The 23,239-nt window shown below is 43.9% G+C and overlaps 1 protein-coding gene across 1 annotated transcript in view; it reads right to left on the bottom strand.

Annotated features, from left to right (window-relative positions):
- Sil1 (SIL1 nucleotide exchange factor) overlaps positions 1 to 23,239 on the bottom strand; it is a 229,223-nt gene that overhangs the window by 133,285 nt on the left and 72,699 nt on the right. The window contains exon 3 of the mRNA XM_028762720.1: positions 18,408 to 18,546. Coding sequence (XP_028618553.1) covers positions 18,408 to 18,546 — 139 coding nt within the window. The remainder of the gene's footprint in view (positions 1 to 18,407; positions 18,547 to 23,239) is intronic.

Raw genomic sequence — 23,239 nt, 5'->3', positions numbered from 1 at the left:
AATGATCCTCTGGCAGCCTCATATCTTTGTACTGCTCTTCATCCATGAAAGGAAGGCAGCAGCTTTACAACAGTAAGCTCAGGATGGAAGCACTTTGGTAACACACTGGAGCAACAGTGAGAGAGTGTTCATTTTACAGCTGTACAGTAGAACTTGGGCAACTTCGCTGTTGTTTTGTTAAGTTTCTCTTTGTGTTTTTCTGTTTTCTAAGTTTTCTGCTTTGAATGCTTACTACTTTTTCCTCACTGGGGGTGGAAGAGATTCATTTTAAGAAACAAACATATAAGAGCCAAGTTTTCAACTCTCTAGGTATCCAACTGCCAAGAGGCTCCTACTTCACATATAAAATTTGAGAATCCTTAAGACTCGGCCCCACCACAGCCCCCTCACACCGTTCCCTCCTTACCCCTCCGCCATCCCCACACTCCCCTAAGAGCTAAGACAAAAGCAACTTGTGAATCTCCAAGACTATAGCTTCTGATGGGCAAGCTCCTCAGACCTGTGGCTTTGACTGCTGATGCGCTGCACTCAGCTAATCATATACCCTAGCGGCAAATACACAAAGATAGGAAGAAGGTGCGACACACAGATGGCAAGCATCAATGGTGCAATGCTGTTGCCCCACTCAACACCTCTCTGCCCACAGTCTAGGATTGGGCCCTTCTGTTCTGTCTCCTAGACATCACAACAATCCACTAGAAGCTTAGACTAGATTAATGCTAACTCTGTGCACCACAGCATTCATCTTTTGCCTTTTTCTTTCTCCTTCTTAAAAGGTGATCTTGCCTTTCAGCTAGTATAATGCACTACAATGAACCAGTGTGCCAGTCAGTCTGCAGAGAATCATTGAGAGAATGAATCTGAATAATAAAAACCAGAACAAGGCAATGCCTTGGAGAGAGCCTTGGTATATAGTACCTACAATTTAGAACCTCATTTTGCTGCCTAATGTTGTCATTGGAGACATTAGCCTGATTTTTGCTAGGAGAGTCCAGCAACACAGCAGTACTAAATATGGACACAGAGGACTGTGTTCCACTCAGAGGCAGAGTGTGAAAATGAAATCAAACATACTTCACTCCTGGTGCAGAGGAAAGCAAATTCCCACACCCATCCCCCAAGTCACTGCCAACCATATTTAGAATGAAGAACAGTAATTCATATAGGAGGGAGCATAGGTATTTATCAGGGAAGGGAAGAGTCTCCCATGAGCACTTATGAATATCTGGAAAGTTAATTTCAAAGGACATTCAATAACTGCATCCCCACAACAAATACTGTCATTACCAAATGAGACTTACTGCAGGGCTAGCAAGGCTCCAGAACCTGAGGCCAGAAATGGGAAGAAATTCTACAGAAGCCAGTGTAAAGGAGAAAAACTCAGTTTGGTATGTTCACTGTGCTGACCCAACCACATACATTTGGTTTGAACAGGAGCTTGCCAGTGGCTCGGCTGAAAAATCCCACACCTGGTCCTACAGCAAAGGAACTCACATACAAGGAAAAACCAGTATCAGCAACATCACACACCCAACACAAGGCCTCAAGACCTTACCATGTCAACCTGAGAGAAGAACAAGGACACTGGAAATCAGGCCCTGGGAGTGGCTGATGGTAAGACTGTCACATTTTGTTTGAACAGGTTCCCAAGTGGGTCACTGCACTTACCACAACATGTGACAAGGATGCAAACCCTCCAGACTTCAGCTGTTAAAGTACGTCCACCAATGATGTCCGGAAGATATAGGAAACTGTCTTACTACTGGAAATCAACCCTGGCCGGGCGTTGGTGGCGCACGCCTTTAATCCCAGCACTTGGGAGGCAGAGGCAGGCGGATTTCTGAGTTTGAGGCCAGCCTGGTCTACAGAGTGAGTTCCAGGACAGCCAGGGCTATACAGAGAAACCCTGTCTCGAAAAACCAAAAAAAAAAAAAAAAAGAAATCAACCCTGACTGAAGAGAACCTGCTTGAGAGTCGAGTAAAGGAAACAAAAAGCTGGATCCCCCAGACTCCATCCAAGAGGCATATGCAATAAAGAGCACAACATGGAGATGAAAGGTAGGACTTGTTCTTCATACACAGCATGCTTGCATGGCAGCCATCACCGCCGTGTGGGTGAGGACTGAGTCATGTTCTGAGTTTCCTTTTACTAAACAACATTTGAAAGGTTCCTCCATTTCAGGAAGAGAAGGCTAGGAGATAAGAACAAAGTGGTGGTCTGCAATGGGAAGAACACGTTATATTCTGTTAGAGGAGCCTATACAAAAGGCAGGGAATCCATTCTGAAAGGAACTGTCTAGGTGGGGGTAGGGCAGCTGTGGCTTTGGATGGAGGAAAAATACCACTGCTGTGAGACTGTATCATTGCAACGTGATAATTTCCCTCTAAGAAGCAAATCTTCCCATAACTATAAATCAATCCCTCACTGCAATTTTAGAAATATACTCCCCTCCCTACCTCACCCTCCCAAAATCAGCTATTACCAGAAACTCTAAATGTTCAGCACCAGAAGTATAATTAGGGGAGATTCTGAACGGTGCCCTGAGGCAGGTCATACCAAAACAGGGTAGACAGGAGTTACATACACTTAAGAAGCTCATTTAGGGAATGGGTTGTGCATAATGCATGCAGGCCCTGGAGTATGGCCTCTCCCTCCCGACAGCCTGCTCTGAGGCAGGCTAGAAGTTGCAGCATTAGCAGATGGCTGCCCAGTGGCGATTGTGCATGCTCCAACGGCCACCTCTTCCTGTCCACCCTTGAGCTCAGGCTCCGCACCCACAAGGAACAGGGAGTGCTAGTAGACATTAACACCAAAGAACAGTGCCTCTCCCTGGGGAAAGTAAACATTTTCATCAGAAGGCAGGAGGCAGCAGAAGCAATTTTTCTCTGTGCTGGGAAAAGGAGCTGCAAACATAAAGTTGCTCATTCAAAAGAGACAGATGATCTCTGCAAGCCAAGCAGTGCCAAACTGTCTGTAAAGGGTTTGCATATCCATCAGCACAAGTGTCTGTGGGTGGAGGGAGAGGCAATAGCAAAGAAAACCATCTCAGGGCTCTGGCCTCAGAAGCCCAGGAGACAGGTTTGTCAGTCTTCCTCCAGTGGGCTCTAGCTTGAACAAAGACACAACAAAAGGGCTTATTTTTAGTGGATTCTCTCTTCTACTGCAGGCATTTCCAACTCCCCCAGTCCCTACCCCAATCCTGTCCATCTTAAAGTTCTGAATTCAGTATGAGGAGGAAGGAAAGTGCATCTTGAGCTAGACATTTCTCTCTCACCAGTATCCACCTTTATTTTCCTTTTAGTCACATGGAATGAAAAGAGAAATAACAGCTCAGTAGTCTTATGCCTAAAATAACCAATACAGAAATAGAGTTTATGAACTCCACCATAATACAATACATAATTCAAAGCCCAGTCATTTGTCATAGTATTGAGTAATCCACATGCATCCCAAGGGTCTGGCAATAAAATCTGAAAATCAATAGCAGAAAGCAGAACACCTCAGCTACTCAGTTAAAATACAAAGAACAATTTTTAGCATTGATTTTTTTTAACTTAGAAAATATGAGCTGCTGTTGGTAAATACTTGTAAGGGAGTTACAAGCTAGAACAGAAATATATATTCTATACCCCCATGACAGCTAACTTCAAAGAAAAATAAAAGATAAAAGACTCACATTCTCCCAATGATAATAATGGCGTTCTTCTACACACCCTGCTATTAGTGTGACAGAGATGGCCACGTCAGTCTTAAGAAGAGCAAATGTAGTTTCTGCACTCAAGAAAAGCAACAAAACACCTTCTTTGTGCAAGAGCAAGGCACTTACAACAGGAAAGAAAATGATAAATTATTGCAAAGCTGGGTTTGAACTTATCTTTCTTCTGGATGATCAAACAGTGAGTGTGGGGGTAGGAACTGCAATCTGCAAACATATTGCCATAGTTACTGGGTGCTCAAATAGAGGGATAAAACAGGCAGAATTTCAATTATACCAAGGAACTGAGACAAGTGCCCTGATCACTCAGATCTTCAGAGTTCTAATACTAAATGAGTGCCCTCCTCACCAGCTGATGTTCGACACTCAAACCAGATCAGACTGAGGTACATGTCTGCATTGATATCTGACCAATCACCTGCCTAGAATAGCCATCTCCTAAGGATACTGGAGATGCACAGGCACAAAAGAGGCTGGTAATGGCCCTTTACTAAAAGCCCTCACTCTGCCATAGTGAATGAGATGGAGTCAGACGTCATTTGCTATACTAGGGACAGGGCCATGTTGTGGTCAATTCCTTCTTTACCAAATAGGTCTCCTAGACATGTCCTTTCTGTACTTTACCTTTTTATTCTGAAGTAATTTCAGATGTCCAGAAAAGTAGGGGGGGGAAAGTACAGAGTTATCACATATCCTTCACCTGATTCCCCTCATAGTAATATCTTACATAACTATAAATCAATTACAAAAACTAAGAAATTAGCACTGATAAAGCAGTAGGAAGCTATATTCTTTATTTGGATTTCACCAACCATCCACTTTTTTCTGTCCCAGAATGTAATCTAAGATACAACACTGTGTTTGATTTTCTTGTCTTCTTAGCATCCTTCAGCTGTGACAGCTCTCAGTGTCAGCCACTTTGTAAGATTAATATTTACTCGCATGTGTATGTGTCTGCGTGAATGTATGCCTCTCCATGTGTGCAGGTGGACATGTCTATACACGTATATTTATCAGAAGAGGGTACTGGATCCCTCAGAACTGGAGTTACAGACATCTATCTGTGGGGTCCCTGGCTTGTCATGCGGGTGATGGGATCTGAACTCGAGTCCTCATGATTGCTCAGCAAGTTTCCTAACGCTGGGCCATCTCTTCTTACACACCTCTCCCACACACACACACACACACATTTACACACCTCATAGTCCCCCTTCCCCTCCCATCTTCCCTAACCCCCCTCCCCATCCTGGAACTCAGTGTATAGACCTGGCTGACCTCAAACTGCCTGCCTCCGCCTCCTGAGTGCTGGAATTAAAGGTGGATGCCACTACACCTTCCTCACACTTGATATTCTTGACCTACGTACTGGTCAGCTGTTTTCAGATTATACCCTACTCCATTTTGGAATCTGTTACTATAGAGTGCTGAACCAACCAAGTGCTGTACCATTGAGCTACCCCTTCAGACCTTGTCTCAATTTTGATTTGTCTGATATCTACCCAATTTTAATACAATAAAAACAAGAGAAGTTAATATTTATTTTGAAAATATTAAGTATCTATTATAATACCATGTTCATATTATTTTCTCAATAAATGTTAAGTTGATTTTTAACTGTATTTTATAGATAGACATTTTTCTATTAAAAGTATATTTATTTTTCTGTGTATGTGTGTGGGGTCCTCCATGAGATTATGTGTTCCACACACATACAGGTGCCTACAGAAGCAAAAAGAGGGTGTAGGGTACCCTTAAAATGGAGTTGCAGGAGGTTCTGAGCTACCTGATGTGGATGCTGGGAACTGAACTTGGGTTTTCTGCAAGATCAGGAGTGCACTTAACTGCTGAGCAATCTCCCATCCTCCACCACCAAACTCTTTTTTAATGAGAAAATATTTCATTATATATTTGATTAAATCTTGGTAAATTAAGAAACTTGCCCAAGGCTACAAAAGACTCCGCTATAAAAGACTCAGGTCAAAGCATGAACCTAGGCAGCCACCAAGTGCCAAAGAGCCCAGGCTCTGCTCTCTGCTCACACCTTCTCTAACGAGCTAGAAGAACTGAAATGGGGGGCATTGTTAGGTTTGTTTTTCTTTCCCAAAGGAGACAAACTTCATTTTGGTTCTAGTCTTCACAACCAGAAGGTTTCTTTTCCTTAATAAGAAGGGGATTGCTAGTCTAGGACAAAGAGGCTATTCTCCAGGGAAGTCACTCTGGACTGCCACAAGGCAGGAGAAATATAATGATCATGAAGGTACACTTAATTCAAGAGAACTCATATTTTATAAGACTTTGCAAATGTGTAGAACCAGAGAGTGACAGGGTTTAAAACTGAAACACACTTAAAAGGCCCTCAGGCTCTGGCAGGGAACTCTAGCTCCAGTTTCAGTATCCACACTGGGCAGCACATAACCTCTTGACCTTGTATCAGGAGATCCAATACCATTTCTAGCCTCCCCAGGCACTCTGTATGCACATGCTGCACACACATACAGTCAGGCACATACTCATACACATATAATTAAACATAGCTCTGCTTCAAGAGAAAAATAACCCCCTGGGATTGTTGATTCCCTGTGTCATACCCAGAATATCTAATGATAGGCAACCCAGGCTAGTGTCCCCTCTTCAGCCTAAGGTTCAGGCTGAGCGCATACCATTCATGCAGCAAAGCAGATATACATCAAGGGACCTGGCCACAGGAGACAGACTAGGAAATTCTCCAGCTACACTTCAAGATTTGTTTTTAATGCTATGACTTTAGATCACTCAGTTCCACAGACTTGATTTTCCCCAAATCCCCTCTCTGGCATTGCTAATGTGTTTTTCCTCTCATTTTGACTGATCAGTGAAATGCATGGCTGGAAGGACTGGCTTGGAAGTCATTTCTTTGATGCTAACAGAATTGAGAAAATATTCCCTCAGCCACATACATCCCATCTATCCATCCCTACCACCTGCCACTCAGCTGCAGGTAGAGGCCATTACAGCAAGGCAGGGAAGGAGACAACAACGGCAGGCTATGAGGGGGGAAAAGAAGACAAGCTGAGAGCATGAAAACCAGAGGGGGCTGGGGAGATGGCTCACTTGATAAAGTTCTTGCTGCACAAGAATGAGACCTGAGTTCAGACCCCCTGACCCCTCATAAAAAAATAATGAATGATGATGTCTATAATCCCAGTGCTAGAGTAGCAAAGACAAGCAGATTCCTAGGGCTCACTGACAGCCTACCCATTAGTGAACTCCATGTTTATGAGAGACCCTCTCTCAAAAGCTCAAGTAGAGGAGCTGAAGGTAAGAGTATTTGTTACACAAACATGAGGACCTGAGCTCAAATGGTTGACACTTCTGGACATGATCATGTGTAAGCCTTTAACCCCAGAACCATAGGAGGCACACACAAGAACCCTGCTGGGGTTTGCCGGCTAGCAGTCTAACTCCAGGTTCACTAAGAGACCAGGTCTCAAGGGAATAAGGTGGAGAGTGGTAGAGCAGGACACCTGACATCCTCTGGCCTCCACATACACACCACCCACTCGCATGCACATACACACACACAAATAAAGAAGGTAGCAACTAAGGACACCTCTGGCCTCCACACACACCATATGCACACAAACAAAAAATGAAGAAAGAAAGGATCATTTTGTCCAGTAACTATGAAACCAAAACACTAACTGACTGGCTTAATCACAGTCAGATAAAGTTTTAAAATAGGTGGGGAACCTCCTAGATTTGAAGCCAAATAACTCTAATCACCCTGCAGAGAGAGCCACCTAGCCTATTGTGTTTGGGGTCATCTAATCTAGAAAACAAAGGAAGACAGCCAGCTTGAAGAGCTTCATGGCTACCTGCTCCCCTTCACATCCACAGCCTCCAAATGTCACAGTGCTTTGTCTTTGCATGGTCCCCAGCAGAGACTGTCTTAGGTTACCTCTCCACTGGCCTTTGTTTGTTGTGCTTGTTTATCTGGTTGCTGTTTTGAGACAGAGTCTCATACCATCCAGGCTGGCTTTGCGGTCCAGCTCACTATATGTAGCTGACAGCAAACAACGTATACAACAGAACTTAACATAAGGGGGAAAATCAAGAAAAAAAAAAAAAAGCAAAAGAAAGTTTTCTTCTCTACCCAATTGCTAGACTAAAATTCCTGTATCTTAACTTTCAGCTGTGGAAACAACCTCTGCTCCTCTGTCTATAGCAGAGTTGGCAAAAGTAGGAGACAAGAAACTAGGGAAGGCGAACGAAGATGTTCTGGAAACATGGAGGCTGTTGCTAGGCCCAGGAGACTTCTTTCTTTCCATGCTCCTGGGGTGGGGCTGACTGATACAAATATACCCTATTACTATTCCATAAACACTCACATCTGCCCCAGTAAACTAATTACAGCCACAGATAATCAAATTTGAAAAATTTTTAATCCAAAGAAATAGTTCCCGTCTTCTAAACAACACCATTACACAAAATATAAACATACTTTTTCTGGGAATTTAAAAATATTAAATAAAGTTCAACTTTTGGTTTGCCCAAAATAACATAGTATGGCAAATAAAAAGAATATCGGCAGATGTGAGTTTATGGGCAACAACAATGAAAGCCTTGGCATGCGCAGAAGCACAATCAACCCAGCTACAGTACGAGCAATAGTAGGCTCACAGAAGCCACTGCACAGACTTGTCCTGCTCCATTGCCACTCTTTCTAGACTTACTGGAAAAACAGTGACTAGCAGGGTACAGATGCCACTCTGACAAGCCGCTGTCAAGGTTCTCACAGTATCCCATGGATACCTCCTGTCTTCAGAAAAGGGACAGTCAGAGCTAGCCCACAGGAGGCCTATAGCTCTCCAGCCTACCAGCCTCTGTCTCCTGAGTGCTGGGGATTAAAGGTGTTGCCACCACTGCCCTGTCCAGCCTGAATTTTAAATCCATCTGTATTAAATCTTTTCCAACACATACCAGTCTCTCTTCAAGAAGCATCGATGACTCTGCCTTTGGGAAGTCTTTCCTTCAAGAACTGTTATCACAGAGCCGCATCCCTGTCTAGGGGTCAGTCCTCTCTACAGCATAAGCTCATACAGGCAAGCCTATGTATGCTACGCCTTCCACAGAATTCCTACATGTGTTTTGTAAAAACAAAGCATGCATAAAGGTCTAGAAAAGGGTCTCCCATTCTAGCTCCAGGCCAGCCCTTAAGAGCTATTCTAAGCCCTGCATAATCACCTTGGAGATGGTTCAAGCAATCTCAACCAGAATGGTGAGGCCCACTCCAGAGAAAGAAGGGCAGTTGGAGCTACACAGATTCTCTGAACTGAAGCAAAGTCCTTGGCATGAAGGCTGACTCTGGTATTGACAGCTAGTTCTTGGTAGTCCCTGCTCAGTGTAAAGTTTTCATCTTGCCCACTCTGGGAGTTGACCTTTGAAAGCTGAGGCTGTGCCACACTGATAAGTACTCTTGATTAAACCTTGGGGAGAACAGGTGAATGAAAGCAGAGGAGGGGAGGAGAAGGGCCATCACATGAGCATTAAGCATACAAATACTTGTTAAAAAGAGGCTGGCCAGCAGCTGCTGTCTATCACACTCCAGCCCACAGATTGCACTCTGGACCCCAGCCTGTCCTATCTAGGTAATAAAGCCAAATCCTGGGCAGACATGTTCTGGTGGCACTGCAGAGCTCAGCCAACAGTACAGAGTGCCCTCAGGCTTGGCAGTAACTGCAATGGAGGTAGCAAGTCTTGTTGTCTGGGGCCTTGGCCTGTTCAGTTTGGGGTGGGGCTCTATCTGGTTGCTGAGGGGTAGGATAGCTATCCAGAAAGGCCAGAGAAGAAACTTACCTACAAGAGAAATGAGATCTCTCCAAAATGAAGAAATCTAAAATGTCCTCAGAGAGTCTTCTGGGACCTTCATATATGTCTGCTTGCCACCCTTCTTTCCTACTGTAGAGTCATTTGTCAGCCTCAAGGAGCCTGGCATCCTGTCTTCCTCAAGAGTCCTGACAAACCAGAGCAGCTTTGTGTGCTCCCACCTCCCTGGCCCAAATCCGCTGCCACCACACATGCCATGGCTACTTTGATAACCGGGGTTCAGAATTCCTTACCTCTGAGCTTTCTGGTCATTGAAATCAGTTTATCAGGAACTCAAATGTCTTTTGGTGTATTGATAATGTTGAAATATTATTTTATGTTGTTCTTCTGTATGAAAAAAAAAACTGGCTCTAGAGGTGTAAAGTTTCTGTCCCATGTCAGGCAAGCCACCTGACTGTGGTAGAAAAAACAAAACAAGGCAGAACAGCTAAAAATAAAATCAATTAGACTATTAGTTTCATCTAACTGCCTAAAATTTTTGCTAAGATATAAACCTTATCTCAAGGTTCTTATATTTTCAAGACTATTGTATGAATTTTCTGTACCTTGAGATTTATAAGTTTATTAGGTATGGTTAAAATCTGTAAAATCGTCAGGTGGTAGTGGTTGTGCATACCTTTAATTCTAGCATTTGGGAGACAGAGGCAGGTGGATTTCTGAGTTCAAGGCCACGCTGGTCTACAAATTAAATTCCAGGACAGCCAGGGTGATATTTGTTTCTATGATAGACAGAAACACAAGTTCCTATTGGTGACCCTAAGGTCTCCAAGGAAGACGATGGGGCACAGACCTCAATTGCAGTAACACTAACCACTGGGCAAACCTGTCACATGACATGCCAGCTCCCAGGGCCTGCTCACACTGTAGACTCTGTTAGGTTGACTGCTCTATTCTCCCTCACCAAAGAGGATCAGTTTTTCCAAGTTCTTCTTTCCTGAAAGTCTCTCAGACTTTTGGCTCTGGCAGCCAAAGACCAATGCTGTCCTGCACAGCAGCTGAAGATGTAATGCTGTCCTTTGTGACAGCCAAGGACCCACAATCTCTGCCCCCAATGGAGATCACCATGGGAGCCTAGGGTAACTGTCCAGATAGCTGGTATGTCTGTCACTTTAATTAGTACAGAGGCCATCTGGATTACACTTCCTGCTGTAATTCATCCTTCTCCAATTTCAGATGGGATTAAAGGCTAACCGTAGCTCTATCACTTTTCCAGAGCTCCTAGGTCTTCTGGTGAGAAAGGCAGACACTGTTTACTGCATACCAAAAGATAAACTCGAAAAACAGGTTTCAACAAACTTTTACTATTCTTTTATCTAAAGAAACTTGCTCTCCAAAGACTGCTCTCAATAATCAACAGCTTAAATGTATCTAATAAAAACTAATTGGGCCGGGCAGTGGTGGCACACGCCTTTAATCCCAGCACTTGGGAGGCAGAGGCAGGCGGATTTCTGAGTTCGAGGTCAGCCTGGTCTACAGAGTGAGTTCCAGGACAGCCAGGGCTACCCTGTCTCGAAGAAAAAAAAAAAGAAAGAAAGAAAGAAAAAGAAAAGAAAAACTAATTGGATACAAAATTAAAATTTATATAAATTATAAGTCTAAAAATAAGTTATAAATATCTTAAGATATAAAAGCCTAAATAAGTTATGAGGGTCTAAGAAAATAATTTAAGATAGGTAAATACGAATTATAAAGATATAAAAATGATTTTAAAATGAGAGATAGTTCAGATTTCTTTCACCCTCTATGCAATTGTTATACTAAGATTTCAAAAGTTCAAAGTTTTAGCATTAATCAATGAAGGTCTGATAGGCTAGTAAAGCACTGACTACTATGACGAGTAACAAGCTCAAGATTTTAAATTTCCTCTAGTTGTTTTCTAAATATAGAGTTAAAGATGCTTCTCATCATGCTAAAAACACCTCTGTCCAATCCATATACTCAGCCCTCTAAACAGATAAAAAGAAAAAGTTCATGCTTTTTGACCCAAAGCCATAGCTTTTGCTACAACTTAAAGGCACAAGTTTATTCCAGCTGTTTTACAGATAGCTGTTAGCTGCTTTTCCTACAATATGGATTTCAGTACAGCTTACAAACAATGGTAATATAAGCTCCAGGGAATCAAGAAAGTCATTAAGACTTAGATCTACTTCTCGCAGGTCAAACGGACCCCAGATAAGTACTCCTGTCAATCAACAGCCTAACCTTCCCTGCCTATCGCTTATTCCTGAGGTGAAACCTCCAAATAGAAGTTTCCGTTAAGTTTTTAAACTTCTATCCCTGCTCTCTATCTGCCTCTGCAGAGTTCCACTCAGCTGGTAGACACCATCCAAAAATCAGCTGCAGATTGCAAACTGCTCCAAAGGTGATCTACAACACTCCAGTCCAGGTTCTACAAAACAGGAAAATCCTTGACTTGCTGAAAACTGATGTAAACCAGTCCAGTCAATGTGACTGTCTCTTCAGCTGTGTCAGAAAACCAGATGGTACTGATGGATAGTCACTGCCCTAATCCTCTCTCAGCCTTTCACTAACATCCCAGTCTTCCTGGGCCCTGACAACCGAATCCTAATTTTAACAGGAAGTAGTCACAGAAGAGAAAAGATTGTCCCTTATCCTCAACAAAAAGCTAAAATATTAGACCAAAAGAAAGTTCCCTGGCAAAAGAGACAAAATGGCTACCTATAGTACCTGTTGGCATACCAAGATTATATGGCCTTAAAATTTTTATTCTTTCTGATATAACCAAACAGATATATATGATCGGGCCATGCATCATTTAACACATTACAAAGTTTGCTTCTCCTCCTAGATAAAGAATGCTAAGACCTTATCAAAGATTTGACAGGGACACATAAGACAAGATGTAATGCTGAACCAGTCTGCCTCCATCTTGGGCCTGAAAGCCATCTTATAGTAAAGACAAACCAGGTTCATCCCTGTTTCTCAAGGATTGGTTATGCCCCACCTGTAATCTTAACTACAAATGGTTCTGTACTGTCTGTCAGGAAATGGCAACTGTGTCTTTGTTTCAAAAGGTTACTATGACCACCTTGTAACGAGCATGTTGTTATGACCACCTTATCTTTGTTTCAGGAGGTTGTTATGATCAACTTGTTATACTTAGGTTCTGTTTCTGTAACCCTACCTATTTGCCTGCCAAATCCCTCATATGGAAACCCCCTAACTCCTGAATTATGAAAACCCTTATCTTCCTCCGTCTAGTGCTGATCTCCTGATTTCTGCCTTTAGGGAGAGATGGCCCATATGCACAAAATTTAAAAAGCTTGCTTTAGTTGATTTGGCCATGATGATTTGGGTCAGTGGTCATTCTCCTTGCCCCATCTGACAAACTCGCATTACCAAGGAGTAAAGCAGGTGCTTAGAGTAAACAATGCTTAACAAAGGCTGGGGAGGTGACAGTATTAGAGGAAGAAAAACAGAAATGTAGCTAGAAGACGAACAAATTCTATTTTCAGGGAATCCCTAGAAGACTTGAAAGGCCCTAAGTTACAAAAGGAAGGCACTATACATGTGAATGAACCAAAGATTGATTCTGAGTATCTCTTCTTAAAAGGTTCCTAGGTGTAGCAACTCGAGGCAAAAAGAAAGCAGAGCCAAATATTAATTCTAGCACTTGTGAGGCAGAGGCAGGTAGATTTCTGTGAGTTAGAGGCCAGCCTGTTCCACATAGCAAGCTGTAGACCAGCCAGGGCTACATAGTGAGACCCTGTGTGAGTGTGCCATTACCTCCTGGTGGCAATCAAGAAGTCCCAGATCTGCACTCTGATAAGCCATAAATATTTAGGTATGGACTGCCTTTAGGCTTCTGCTAAGCTCCCACCCATGAATGTCCCGTGCCCTGGGTGTATACACAGTCCCGGTATGGGACAAATTAACAGGAAAGGTGAAACTTTTGGAGGCATCCTGAAGAATATGGTAACCTGTAAAGATGATCCTAGGAGAGGATGGTCTTTTGCCCCTCCGGTTACAGAAATACTAGAAGTTTTGAACCTTAGTCTCACCTCAATTACATCCTGTGGTATGCATAAAAACAAATGGTCTTTCTTTGCCCTGAACCCCTCAGCACAGTGCTTCTAAAATGTATAGAATTTCCCCAAGAGACAGAGACTTATTATTCGAAACCAGTACCTTTCAACCATGCCAGAATTTATGCTAATATGTGACTGTTGGTGGGGGTTCTCACGGGGACCAGCATGGAGCCTGGCAGAAAGACTACTTCATGATTAGAGGGCTGGGATTTTAAGACCCATCCTCTATCTCTGGGGAGTGCAGGGGGACTAGAAGTTGATCACTTACGGCCAGTGCTTGGCATCAATCATGCCTATGTAATGAAACTTCCATTAAGAGTCCTGAACATCAGGGCAATTCCTGATTCCATTTAATTGTAGGGTGGTGGACTCACTGTGGACATGGGAGTCGGAAGGCTGACCTCCATGTTTGTCCCTCTTTCCCTTAGCTGCTCCTCAGTTGCATTATGACACCAAAAAGATAAACCTAAGTAGTGTGTTCTGAGTTCTGAGTTAATTATCAAAATTACCAAACCTAAGAGGAGGGTGTGAGAATCTTGGGTAGTGAGTGGGTACAGGTAGCCCAAGATTTGGAAGTGACATCTGAAATGGGGGCAGTGATAGGGGACACTGAGCCTTTAACTTGTGGGATCTGATACTAATCCTTAGTAAATAGTTTTAGAATTGAACTGATTTCTTGGACACGTAAGTGGTGTCACAGAAATAACAAGCTACACAGCCCCTCTGAAGCTGCAAAGGATCAAAAGCTCCAGAGAAACAGCCTTGTCACCCTGACTAGGGTCAGGTGCTCCTTCAGACAGATGTCCAGAGCCTGCAGGAAATCAGACTCCTCTCTTAAATACTTGAAACCAGAGTAGTTGGTCTACTATAATGAGGATTTTAAAATTCAATCCCCTCTTATTGCTCGTGCAGATCTGAAATGATTTGACCAGATGGCGGGTACTCTGTAATTCTTGGATTGCTCTCATCAGTTGATGATTTAGATTTTTTTCTCTTTTCCACCCCTCACATGAACGTGTTCTTGTACAGGCTTCCTGCATGCCCCCATCGACTGGGCTCTAGCACCAATAGTTCAAGGATTCTCACAGCTTCTTTGAAGTCAAATTGGGTCAATAAGAAGCTTCAGGTTGAGAGTGGCTGTGCTTTCTTGAGCCCAGAGGGGCTGATGGGCAGCACTGACAAACAGGAAGGACGGGTGGCCATTGTCCAGTGTCCTCCTCACCTCCACTTCTCCTTCAAGTCACCAAAGGGAGCAAAGATGTATTTCTTTTAATAACAACATACTGAATATGTCCTGTATGTCAGGTCCTTTGAGAAACAGCTTACACACACACACATACACACACTCACATTCTTACAAACACATACACACATTCACACACATACTCACATACACTCACATTCTTACACATACATACTCATACTCACATTTTTACAAACACATACACACACACTCACACATTCACACACATACACACACACTCATACTTTGCAATACCACTTCTGTGTAGTTCTTATTTCCATTCCAATTTTCAGATGAGATGTTAGAGATTCTGAGCATCCTGAGCGCCCACAGCTCAGAGAAAGCCACAGTCACGTCCAGCGTCATAAAACTGCCCCAGCTAACTTCCCCCATAGACTCCTCAGCACAAGAGAAGGCCTGGCCTTACCATACCAAGAGCCTTTTGATGTTTCTGTATTGTCTGTGAACCTATAAGCTATGAGGCACAAAGGGTTCATGTCCAATTTGTTCCTTAGGAAGATGTCGTGGCACAGTATTTAAGCTGGGCTTAAGGGTGTCTGAATTTTGACAGTACTACTTATTGGTTGTTTGTCTGAATAATCTCTTCTTGCTGTAAATGAGTTTTGTCTGTAAAAGTTAGGATAGCTATAGCAATTACCCTCAAAGGGTGTCTGTCAGAGTCAATGCTTAGTAAATGTGAGCTATTTATCTCTGGCACAAGGTGGGATCTCAGAAAATGCTCAGGGAAGATAAAACTATAGCATCTGGCTGTAATCAGTGTTCCATAATAACAAGCACCCCTCAGCACAGTGCTTCTAAAATGTATAGAATTTCCCTAAGTGACAGAGACTTTTATTATTCAAAACCAGTACCTTTCAACCATGCCAGAATTTATGCTAATATGTGACTGTTGGTGGGGATTCTCATGGGGATCAGCATGGAGCCTGGTCACCAGAAACTGTTTCTTTCACACACTCACACTCACATATACTCACACATACACTGACACACTCACACACTCACAAGCACAAAATTCTGGAGTCTAGGAGTCCTCAGCTCTAGGACAAATGTCTCAGTTCCCTGCCCAGAACCAAAAGGACCTGCCAGCAAACAGCTTTCCCTGCTTGCTTATGAACAGCTGACACTGAATCCACACTCAAATGCTTGCTGTGGTTCTGTTAGGTGAGGCAGATCCCAAAATAAATCAAAGAAAGAGAGACAGGAAAATCACTTCCAGGAACAAGCAACTCCCAGTGAGGATACTGACAGTAATAATGGTGGCAGGCAGACTCCAGGGATGAGACCTGTAGCTGTCTCAGGGCTATGTGGCTGAATCCGTTCCCACCTGGCCCAGTGGGAAGACCTAAAAGTCGTATGTGTCAGGCCGCAGTAGGCAGTCTGGCAATCTGCCTTCCAATAAGCCTAGGCCATAGCCCAAACATCTCATATACCCTAGGAATCTTCCCTTTGAGGCAAAAGAAAATCAGAGGTACAACCTTCACATCAAAAACCAAAAGTCCTTTCAACAGAAGGGCAGAACTGGTTGGCTGAGATAGGGTCAACAATCATCAACCTACCCTTGTCTTCAACATCCCCAAACAGTGGCCACCATGTTCCCATGTCTGCCTCTGGCTCTCAAGCAGGGGACACTCTACTAAACATTCCGTTTGTGTTCTTCCCTGCTCCCTCATCAAAACTGCTATTGAAGGAGAAGGGTAGAGGATCTGACAACCATGGAAGTCTTTCCTTCACATCCTAAGTCCCCTTCCTCTGGTAATCTTACCAGAAAAAGGTTACATGTTCATGCTCCCTCAGTCGTGTCCAATTCCACAAGTAGACTAAAGATGTGTACAAGTGGGAACTTATCTCTGAAAACCAGACTAAGCCAAGTGACACACTGGGTAGGGGACTTTGAATCTGCAATATGCTTTAGTGGCAACAGCCTTTGCAGAAGCTTTAAGAGAATTTTGTACAGAAGAGTCCACAAGGAGCTCTTGAGAAACTACAAGCTAGAGGGTGTTGTCAAAGGAGCATCAGTTCCAATGTAAGATGAGTGCTTCTCTCTAGTACCCCAGCTTGCTCAGAGCTCGCTCCTCACTTCACCTCTGGCTCTTCCTTCCAAAGAATACATGTAGGGGCTCTTGAGCCACTAGCAGCAGTGCCACTGCCAGAGGGCTGGGCATGGCTCAAGGTCTGAAATATGAGCACTGTTCTGCTTGCAGTGCAGACCAAGGGCTTGAAGGGGACTGACCTAGACAAAGGGGCGGAAGTAGAAGTAGGACCCAGAACATCAGCCTCCATCTACTCCACATGCTTGCCACTTTACAAGACCACCAGTAACCCTACATAAAGCCAGAGGACCACAGCCACATCTTCTACCTCCCCGCTCCTGAGAGCCTCTCCAAGCTATTCCTCAAAGACTGAATTCTGTTCTCAGGGAAGCTGAGAGAGGACAGGCATAGTTGGGCCTGCTGAATCCAATACCTCTGTTATACCTCTGTTCTTAAACTTTTCTCTGCTTAAGCCACGAGCTCTCTCTTGGCTTCTTTGGGGCTTCATCAGTCTTCTTCAGCAGCTCCTACCCACATGCAAGCCTAGCAGGAGTGATATTGCTGGGTGGCACAGCAATGCTATCCCTGGCAGCACAGTAGCAACGGGGGCTGCAAGGACATGGTGATGAATATCAGCAAGGACCTGAGGAAGCTATGTAATGGCTGCTGCCAGAACTTGCCATCCACAATACATGCCACAATACAGAACACGAGTTGCCTGCACCTGAAAAAAGGCTCAGTGTTGGCAAAGCAGGCTCCAGCCAAAGACAGTTGGAGTTGGGAATACCGGATCAAGGCTCTGAGGTCCATGACATTTGACATCAAGTGAATAACACAACAAGTCATCTAACCTTTTGAGCCTCAGTATTTCTACTAGAAGATAAAGACAGTAATAATTCTATTCCTGTGAAAATTGAACATGGTGTATACAAGGAACTTAGCAGTGGGCCTGAGTATAGTAAACATTTCACAACTGCAGGCCATTGTCATTAATACTTGAAATCCTGGACTCAGAGTCATAAAGGGGTTAGAAAGTTGTTCCCTCTGAAGATGCCTCAGTTATGATCAGGCAAGGACCAGCCCCCCCCCCTTTTTTTTTCTTGACACAGGTTCCTTTAACAGAACATTCAGGCCTAACACCAGTGATCAGGACTCTCCTATGAACACTATTTCAGCAGCACTGAGCCAAGCAGCAGAGCCCAAAATAGCATTTGCAGAGCAAGGCACATGCCACTGCCTCTCCTGTGCTTCACAAAGTTTTCTATCACTTGCTCAGGAAGCATGGCCACCCACCACAGACCTCCCTTCCAGGGCACTCATACACCACATACTGCTCTGCTGGAGAATGGAGGTCCCCAAACCCCATGGCACTGCAGCTACCACTGTGATGGTCACCATGAGAATGCCTGCTCCCAACCTTCAAGAACAAAGGGCATTTGTGGTTTTAATTCAGTGTTTCTACAGAGCAGCGCAAGTCTGGTACCTGGTTGAAGAGTCTGCCACTCTTGGGTTGAGTGAAACACCTCTAGGACCTCGGTGTCTAGCTCCTCCTCTCTTCTGGTTTCCTTTGTATCTGATTCCTTGTGGATGCTCTTCTCTGGGTTGGTGAGCGCAAAATTATTCTGAGAAAAGAAAATAGTGTGTGACCAACCACTACAAGAAGGCAAGAAGAAAGAAGCAGCTTGAGGTCTCCCTGGATGCCCCTCCTCATCTTCAGATACGTTTCAACACCTGCAATTCCTCTCACAAGGTCAGCCGCAGCACCAGCACATGAGGCAAAATGGTTAAACAAACACAGTATACTTTTGGGTATATATAGTATTTTTGTACATGTACCACCAGAGATTCCATACTCTCTTGAAGGGGTTAAGAAAATACTAGGGAGAGGGTTAGCACTGTTTTTACTTCCTATTTAACTGCTTGAAGTAAACAGGCTAGTGGCTGAGTTCTAATTGATTCCCAAGTAGTTTGGCAAATTCCCTGGAGATCATTAGGGCATAAATGTTCTGAAACATTCCAAACCATGGAATAAAAGTTACAAGTGGGAATGTGGGATTCCAACTGGGCCAAAGTAAGAACATATCCCAATTGGAAACTGCTTACCAAACTTGCTTCTCCCTATGTCTTGGACATCAAAGACAGGAAGATGGAGTCCATGAAGCACTCTGAGCTTAGGAGGCTGGGAACGTGAACACCACGTGTTGTTCACTGTTTCTTCCTGGTCTCCCTATTGTTTAATGTTTATTTCTATTTTATGTGTATATGAACCCAGGGAAGTTGCCTCTGGGACAGTAGGAGGAGCCATACTAGCACAGGCACACAGGAGGCGAACCCAGCCCATGCGCCCCACTGCCCTTCATTACTCTTCATCCACTTCCCAACTCCTACGCTAACAGTGTACTTCTTAGAGTCTTCCTCTGAGCCACACCTGTGTGGAGTACTTTAAATAAACCTCATTTTGATTTCTCAACAATTCTAACCCTGCCTGGGTGGTATTCCATGCAAGTACTTCCTCGAGTACTATCCCAGCACTAGAAAGGAACTGTCGCCTGCCTGTGTCTCGTAGTGCCTGATCTTTAATTAGCTGTCAGAGAAAGGGTTAAGGTGTTAAGGTGTTGCTGATGACAATACAGAGCCTCTCCAAGAATTTTCACATTTAACAAGAAATAAAAGCATGAAATTTAGGTGGCAGAATTTCACACCTTGTTAAGAGCCAGAAAGGAAAATATCTTAGGCAAAAGGACGCTCTTAAATCATTTCATGAATTAATGAGAACACTGACTACAGCATAGTGGTAAAGAACTGGAGCTCCCTGTCAGATAGCACAAGTTCAAATACCATTGTTTGTGTGACTCTGGGCAAGTTATTTAACTTTTGAAGGATAGGTCTTTAGTTCATATACTGTAAGCCACTAGCTCTGAGAACATGGCACCTGTCATCACCACCACCACCGCCGCTATGGCCACCACCACCATCACCACCTTACTTATAAAAGCAATCGAAGCTTCTATGTCAGAGAAGTCTGTGCTATGACAACTTAGAGTAACTACACAGTACAGTTTCACTCAGAACAGGTTGAGGGGAGGTTACTCTGTGCCCCAGGAGTTCAGCCTAGCTCAAATTCCTCTTAGCTATTCAATTTTAAGTCTGCATAAAAATGAATACAAAAGGTGGGGGGCGGAGCTAGAGAGATGGCTCAGTGGTGAAAAGTACTGGCTACTCTTCCAGAAGACCCTGGTTCAATTCCCAGCACCCACATGGCACCTCACAACCATCTTTAACTCCAGTCCCAGGGGATCCAGAGCATGCTTCTGGCTTCCATAGGCACTGCACATACACTGTGCATAGACATACATGCAGGCAAAGCATTCATGTACATAAAATTAATAAAAATAATGTTTTTAAAGAAAAATAGACATTGTCTGTGATGATGAGTGTGATCCACAGTGCACATCTGTAAGCAGAGCACTTGGGAGCTGATGGGTGTGACCCAGTGTACATCTGTAAGCACAGCACTTGAGAGCTGATGGGTGTGATCCACAGTGCACATCTGTAAGCAGAGCACTTGAGAGCTGATGTGACCCACAGTGCACATCTGTAACCACAGCACTTGGGAGCTGATGGGTGTGATCCACAGTGCACATCTGTAAGCAGAGCACTTGAGAGCTGAAGTGACATCAAGGGTCAGGAGAGCTCAAGTCTAGCCTCAGTTATATAAGCAAGTGCAAGGCCAGTCTACACTATATAAAAGCCTGCCAATGGGAAAAGGAAGAAGGGTAAGGAGAGAGAAAGAGAAATAGAAAGAAGGAGAAATAAGAGACACAAGAAGAGAGAGAGAATATGAATTAACAGAATAGCAGGTGTGTTTGTGAGACTACAGAAGAGAACTTGTCAGGAGGATGTGACTATCCAGGACTTCTTTTTTTTTTTTCCTTTTTTTGGTTTTTCGAGACAGGGTTTCTCTCAAGTGCTGGGATTAAAGGTGTCCGCCACCACTGCCCGGCCATCCAGGACTTCTAAGTACCAAGTCTCCTGTGGTGGGTACTGGGTCCATCCTATGCCCAAGACCTAGTTCACAAGAGCTGAGTGAATGTGTGAGTGAATGAATGAATGAATGAATGAATCATAATTCATAGGCAGGTGTGACTTTGGGGTTTTAGACAAACCCTAATCCCTGAGCCTTCTGCAGACAGGTAGCAGTATCATATTTTAGAATACAGTCTACTTTATCTGCTAAGTATCCAGAACTTACATATGCTAGACCAAGCCACGCTGACCAGTCCCTGACCAAAACTGCTAGACCACAGGATTAGAACAATATTAATAAACATTTCCTCAGTGCTGTGTAGATCAAATGCCTCCAGGAGCCAGGCAGAAATAGGTGAAGATGAGTGAAGTGGGCCAGATGAATGCAACAGGGAGCACTGGGCCTGTGGGGGGCAACCTTCCCACCTTCGAGGTGGAAAAAGTGCTAATTAAGGTCAAAGTCTACCACTGACTAGATAGCCTTCTGGGACTCCATGAATAATGGGGAACTCCCTCATTAACAGAGTTTCTCCTTCTCTGATCTTGTCTGGGATTTTCTAAGCTCCCACACTTGTCTTGAGGAATGGCACATAGCCTCAATTGTTTTATTCGATCAATTTCCTTTCTTCTGAAAAAAACCTGTTCAGTCAGCACCTAAGACTCCTGAAATGCTTCCCCATGCTAATGAGGTAATGCCAGGAACCCTAAGTCCCCTGGCCAGCAGCCTTTGCCTATCCTGGAAGTCCCTACCCTCAGTCCCCCTAACTTTATAAGCTTTCAATCACCCTAAGAAAAGTTGACCTGCCTACTGACAAGCAGCCCTAGTATGATCATTTACGAACTCACAGGGCTTCCAAATCTCCCTCTGCCCTCATGAACCAAATCAGCAGATCCATGAAAGCAGGGAGACCCACACTTCACTAAGGAAGCTGCCGCTCTGCTGTAGATCCCTGCTACACATCTTGAACACAAACAAAAATCTGGGTTTTTATGTGAACTGTTCTTCTCATTTTTAGACTGCTAAGAAGACCAAACCAAACATCTAAGCTTTAAATTGCAACTTTGCTTTAATATACCAAGGGGGTAATTCCAGGATGTGTGACAGTCAGCAGGAGAATAAGTCTCATAACCTAGTGTCTCAGTTAGGGTTTTACTGCTGTGAACAGATACCATGACCAAGGCAACTCTTCTAAGGACAACATTTAATTGGGGCTGGCTTACAGGTTCAGAGGTAAGATCCATTACCATCAAGGTGGAAGTATGGCAGCATCCAGGCAGGCATGCTACAAGAGTGGCTGAGAGTTCTACATCTTCATCTAAAGGCTGCTGGGAGAAGACTGGCTTCCAGGCAGCTGAGATGAGGGTCTTAAAGCCCACACCCACAGTGACACACCTACTCCAACCAGGCCACACATACTCCAATAGGGCCACACCTTCTAATAGTGCCACTCCCTGGGCCAAGCATATATAAACCGTCACACCCAGAGAAGCAAGAAGTCCTTTGCTGTGTGACAGATTTTTCCTGAGGCAAAGGTCTACTAGTGTCAGAAAAGGAACCCAGGATAGACCAAAGTACAATTTTGTGACCCAATAAAAATTTTAATAAAGTTATTAACAGAAATACAGGAGAAATTGCTTTAAAGGAGCAAGGCTAACTCAGAAGCAGATGCTTTCTGCATCACCAGAAAGCCCACACTGACAACCCTGGTATTTCCTCCACAGCTTGGAGGCAGCTCCACAGTTCCAGGGTCTTCCTGCAGTGTGGCTGGTTCTTGTCCACCCACACATATCATCCCTGTAGTGCCTACTCCCTTGTACACTTGCAAGGGTCCCCAAGAACATTTTAAGCTTTCATACTTCCTGGATGTGTGACCTTTTGTTTGCCTCCTGCCTACCACACCTGCCCCATCATAGGCAAATGCTGCAACGTGGAGGGAAAGGTATAATCTGGAAGAACATGCCATTTAATGTTCTTCAAAATCCAGACAGGGCTAGTAGTGTTCATGCTGATGACTCAGGAGATAGGAAAAGCTTCTTTTTCTGGATTTCATTATCAAAGATCGGGTTCATCCAACAACAAAGCTGCTGCAGGAAGCTGACATGGTTTCCTCCATAATAAAGGACCAAAACATAGAAAACAATAGCTTTTGCACTAGTATTGGAAGCACAGCACTTGGGTGTTGTTAGTATTCTGTCTAAACTCCACCTCCACAGTTACCTGGCAACAGCAACAACCAAGTAGGCCTGCCTACTATAAAAGGAGCTGCTTGCCCCCTCCTCTCTCTCTTG

This window comes from Grammomys surdaster, unplaced genomic scaffold (assembly GCF_004785775.1).
Source record: "Grammomys surdaster isolate TR1022 unplaced genomic scaffold, NIH_TR_1.0 135, whole genome shotgun sequence".
NCBI lineage: Eukaryota > Metazoa > Chordata > Mammalia > Rodentia > Muridae > Grammomys > Grammomys surdaster.
This window is presented reverse-complemented; position numbering and strand designations above follow the sequence as displayed.